The 5,407-nt window shown below is 52.4% G+C and overlaps 1 protein-coding gene across 1 annotated transcript; it reads right to left on the reverse strand.

Annotated features, from left to right (window-relative positions):
• Positions 1 to 3,041: 3,041 nt before the first annotated feature.
• Positions 3,042 to 4,056, reverse strand: MAGEB17 (MAGE family member B17). The gene is given in 3 exon segments (XM_077761703.1): positions 3,042 to 3,255; positions 3,257 to 3,631; positions 3,633 to 4,056. Coding segments are annotated over 3 exon segments (987 nt in total). The 5' UTR covers positions 4,031 to 4,056.
• Between the last annotated feature and the right edge of the window lie 1,351 nt (positions 4,057 to 5,407).

Here is a 5,407-nt window from a genome sequence, read left to right on the forward strand (position 1 = left end):
ACCCACAAGAGTTGACAGCCAGGGCACGACTCCACGCGATACCACTGTTCTGGCCGAGTCCTTTCCTCATTCTTCATTCTAGGTCCCCCCCACCCTTGATGTCTATCAGCGGTTCACACTACTCACTCTACTGACCTGAGGTCGCCCTCCCTAGGCCAAGTCTCTCATGTTCCTGACAACCCCGAAGGGCGAGTGGCTGGTCAGCCCTGCCTGGGGCACTGTTGGTCTGAGGGCAGCGGCAGGTATATTGTGCGGTGTTGATCTCCTGTCCTCCTCCAGAGCGTTCCACATCTTGGCTCCTGTGCCTGGATTAAAGGCTTCCGAGGGGCGCCTGGGTGGCTCAGTAGGTTAGGCATCCCATGTCAGCTCAGGTCATGATCTCACGGTTCATGAGTTCGAGCCCCATGCCGGGCTCTGTGCTGACAGCTCCGAGCCTGGAGCCTGCTTCGGATTTTGTGTCTCCCTCTCTCTGTGCCTCCTCCGCTCCCAATCTCTCAAAAATGAATACACTTCGAAAAAAAAAATGTAAAAGTTTCCTAGGAAATGCTCCTCCTTGCAAACTTGAGACGAAGCTTGTGAATGAAATCAGGGTAATGGCAGCCACAGGACACAGGAAGCTGTAGCTCAAGGCAGCTGTTGGGCTGTCAGAGAAAACTGAGCTGATTTGTTTCTTCTCTTCACTGACAGACGTAGCCTCTGCCGTAAGTGTGGGTCTAACACACTGACTTTTCTATGAGGCAGGCATGGAGCTGATGGTGAGCCCCTATCTTTTGAGGTTGTCTGGCACTGCATATGTAGATGATCATATTGTCACCCAGTGCCGTCTTTTTCTTTATTCGCACCACTTATTTTGATATTTTATTGCTCTAGCTGTGTATTCCACACCAGTAGTTTGTGCAGAGCCCTCTTTTTCTCACCTGCGACATCTCTTGGGGTAGTGAAAGGAAATGTGAATTATGATACACAATATCTGCATCCACGGAGAGGCGCAGCATAGTATGGGCTGTAGATGACTTCTGACCATGGCTCCCGCGCCGGCCCCCACCACTTACCAGCAGTGTGTCCTCACTTACATTAGCGTACTCTCTGAACCTCGGGTTCTTTATCCGTGGAGCAGGTTTGAGAAGCCCTTGCCTCCCGAGACTGATGGATGTATGGAATGTAGGTCGCAAATCCAGCACAGAGCCTGACCAGTACTGAGATACTTCTGAATAGCAATTATTACCTTGATTATTTTGACCCAGACAATATCACATACCACACCGATATATATATTTTTTTTAATCGAGGANAACCTCAAAAAACACACATCAGCCAAAATACTACTTACTAAATAAAACTAGTATTTCCCCATGAAATGATTGGTCGTGTGATGTGGGCATGTGGTGGATGTCCCAGTTGGATAGACCACGGAGCCACCCAGGTGTGCAAACGGCAATAACCTGACATCTCAGCTGTGCTTGCATTTAGCCCATCTCTATTTTTTTTTTATTATTATTGAGAGAGAGAGAGAGTGCGCGCACAAGCGAGCGAGAGCAGGGGCGCCGGGGTGGCTTAGTCGGTTAAGCGTCCGACTTTCGCTTAGGTCANCTTGAGCGACTGAGCCACTCAAGTGCCTCAAATCTCTATTTTTACTTATTTCACCACCACTAAAAATCTAGACCTCATTTAGAATTGTCCATATTACACAGAAGAATGCCTAACTCAGGTTTCTTTTTAATGGAATGATCGACCCCCCTCCACACCCCCAACCCCAGCCAGGGCAAAGCAGCTGCTGACAATCACCCTTATTCTGTTTTTTCTCTTTTTAATTTTTTAAAATGTTTGTTCATTTTTGAGAGAGAGCGCGAGTGAGCAAGGGGGGGAGGGGCAGAGAGAGAGGGAGACACAGAAACTGAAGCAGCTCCAGGCTCTGAGCTGTCAGCACAGATCCTGATGTGGGGCTTGAACCCACGAACTGTGAGATCATGATCTGAGCTGAAGTCGGACGCTCAACTGACCGAGCCACCCAGGCGCCCCTAAGAAACCCTCCGGACACTGAGTGCACAAAATACCTAGTAGTGCACTGTGTTCACCTACCCAGGAATCCTCCTAGCCCTGGCCCAGGTGGGTGGGCACTTCTCTCTGGTTTACACATCCCTAAGGATCTGTTTTCCATCACAGACATAGTCTTTCTGCTGTGAGACCCACCATCTGGGGCTCTGGTGCCCGCTCACCATTTCCATGCAACCGAACTTAAAATTCCCTCCCACAGAGGGACCCTCAGCTTCCCAGGCTCCCAGCCTGCCTCGGCTCAGGGTATTTACCCGGACTGCTTAGACGGAAATCTCCTCCCTCGTTCTCCCTTCTGTTTACTGCCTTTCAGGATCAGGGGTGTATCTCACCATGTTCCTTATATGATAGCTTCTCTTGGACTCTGCGCTATCATTTGCAGGGGCTGGGCCTTCTTGCGCACACATCCTAGAATGCACGGTGAACGAAAGAGATAGTGAGTGAGAATTCTAATTTGTGACAGTTTGACTTCTCCCACATTCTTGAAAAGCTACACAAATCCAGGTATATATCTTTTCATTTTACCAAAAGAAAGAGTGAAAGAATTAAGAAAAACCAAGAATTAACCACTTTTTATTTATTTCACCATTTAGTTACACCTCAACTGTTCCACTGCGGGGTTCTCGTACATTTGACTGAAAATCCCTATTCCAGTGCTCTTTCTCATACTGGATCACAATAGCAGATGCAAGGGTTTTCAATCTGTTTCACAAAATAGGAAACGATTACTCTCAAATGTGATAAGCAGCACTAAGTATGCGAGCCGCGTTATTCATAAACTTACGATTCTGAATTCAAATCAACCTTTTTAAAAAGAACACACTGGAAAGATAAGAAAAAAAAAGAGGTAGATCTATATGCTCTTTCTAAATAACAGGAACACAAAGAAGAAATAAACTCCGCTCTCCCTGGCTCCACCTGACCCCCCACCGCGGAAGGGCTGCCCGGCACTTCCCATCTGCAAAGCGGAGACCCTGTCTCGGACCTCACTAGGGCCGAGAGGCGCTGCTGGAAGAGGTGCCAGCAACAGCCTTGGCCTCAGCTCCGGCCTGGGCTCGCTCTTCCTCCTCTCTCACAGCCTCCTCATATCGGCCCTGGAAGGCACTGGGGGCGGTTTTGCTGGCTTCGGCCAAAAACTCTAGGACCTTCATTTTGCTGGTTTCAGCGTGGGCCCTCGGACCCCACAGGAAGTCGTACCGAGGACTCCAGGCACTTTCCCTGCACCAGGTCTTTGGTGATGAGCTTCCTGGGCTCCCCAAAGATCGGGTGCCTCCTCCCGGCATAGACCCCCAACACATCCAGGAATTCCCACATCTCCTCCTCAGAGGTACGGTTGTCATTCATGAAGATCACCCCCAAGAGAGGCATCAGGAGCCCATTCTTGGGAAAGCCCACGCCATCGCTCAGGCGCCCTTCGACGGGAAGATCGTCTTTCCTAACAAAGGCATAAGGCTGACTGTCGGGGTCAACTTCCTTCAGGTCAAGGCCGACGACCAGCTCCGTGCGCTCCGCGCGCTCCGTGGCTCTCAGGAGGATCTCAGGGAACCGCTCCTGGTACTCCTCGGTGATAATCCGCAGCGCTGCTGCGGGCAGTGGGCTCTCCCGCTTTATGCTTGTGCCGCAGAAACTGCACCGACAGGCCCACCTCCTCGCCCAGGGGATCTCTGTGAGCGCTTCCAGGGGACGGCGTGGCCCGGGGCGAGCCTGGCCCTTCCTGCGCTTGGCTCTTGGCACCTTCATCAGTACTGAAGCCTGAAGTGGCTGCAGCAGGTCCGCTGGCGGCCCGGACCCTGGGAGCCTTCTGGAGAGAACCTGCTGCCAGGGGGTTGGGGGGAGCACCCTCAGAAACAGGCAGGGGGGAGGAGGAGGACTCCCACACCGCTGCGGCGGCCTGAGCTTCTGCAAGGGCCCGGCTCTCCCTTCGGGCCTGTTGGCGTCTCTCACGGGCACGGAGCTTACTCCTCTGACCTCGAGGCATGACCGCACTTATGAACAGTGGCCAGAGTGGGACTGGCCCGTGAGCGCCTGGAGGAAGAGGATAAAAGGGTGTGAGTCCCGTCATTAGGGAGATGTCACTGGCTTTACGAATGCCCCCGTTGCCTGCGTGGCTCAGTCGCTTAAGCCTCTGACTTCAGCTCAGATCACAATCTCACGGTTTGTGGGTTCGAGCCCCGCATCGGGCTCTGTGCTGACAGCCTGGAGCCTGCTTCGGATTCTGTGTCTCCCTCTCTCTTTGCCCCTCCCCACTTGTGCTCTGTCTTAAATGTAACAAAAACAAATGCCCCCCCCGCATTGGTATCCTTGAGGGCACTGCCATAGGACCCCCACAGGGCTTCTGGTCTCTCAGTCCATCTGTCCCCTGAGGACGTGGTGGAGGAAGTCAGAGTGTGGCTTAGGCTGCAGCCTGCTGGCCCTGCATGCATCCAAGACCTTCACTTCTCTGCTCCCGTCGGATGCAGCTCCCGGCCACCTAAGAAATCAGTCATCTCACCCTAAAAGCTCTGCACACAGCTTTCCAGGCTGGCACCACTGCGAAGGCTTCACGCAGCCTCCTCTGTTCTGAAGGGGCTGCTTCCCCCACTGCTCACACAGCATTTTTACCTTCACTCCGTATAGGGCCTGGGACTCCTCTCTCTGCTGAACCGGGGCAAGCGGTCCTTAAACCAAGGCCCTCATTTACTGAAACCCTGCAAGCTGAAGTCAGCGGGCACCTGAATCTGTTTGCTCTGCCCTGGGCCCGATAGGGGTGAGGCTCGGTGCAGCCGTCACCACTGGGAGTTAACTGGTCCCCCTTTCCTCACTCAGTATCGTCACCTTGCCACCTGACCAGTTCGGGGACTCCACCTTCAGTGGACCTGAGTCCATGCCTTTTACACCAAGGTCTTTGCTTAGACCGGACCTCAGAGTTGGAAGCCTGGGGTGAGCCACGTCCAACAAGTCTGCTTGGGGCCTACAAAGCCCGAGAACAAGGAGGGGACTCTGTGGGATCTCACAGTTCTCCACTGGGTCATTAGCCCTGTCCTCACTCAGGGTTCTGATTTTGGCTCAGCTCAGGAATTCTGACTCCTCGTTATAATGAACTGAGTCAACCAGATCAAGGTCCTCACTTCTCTTGTGATAGGGTCCCCTCCCTAAGGAGGGGAAAAAACAAAACAAAAACCTCAAGGCCACCTGGCTATATGGGTACGTGATAACATCCCTCACGACCTTACAACATGAGACCACTTAATCAGACTGTGTGTTCATGTGTTCCCATATATGGGAGACAAAAAAATAGAAAATATATAAAAACTATGCCACATGGCACTCACGGCTCACTTCTTCGGTCCGAACCCAACTGATCCGGGCCAGCAGG

The sequence above is a fragment of the Crocuta crocuta genome, unplaced genomic scaffold, assembly GCF_008692635.1.
Source record: "Crocuta crocuta isolate KB4526 unplaced genomic scaffold, BGI_CrCroc_1.0 scaffold657, whole genome shotgun sequence".
Taxonomy (NCBI): domain Eukaryota; kingdom Metazoa; phylum Chordata; class Mammalia; order Carnivora; family Hyaenidae; genus Crocuta; species Crocuta crocuta.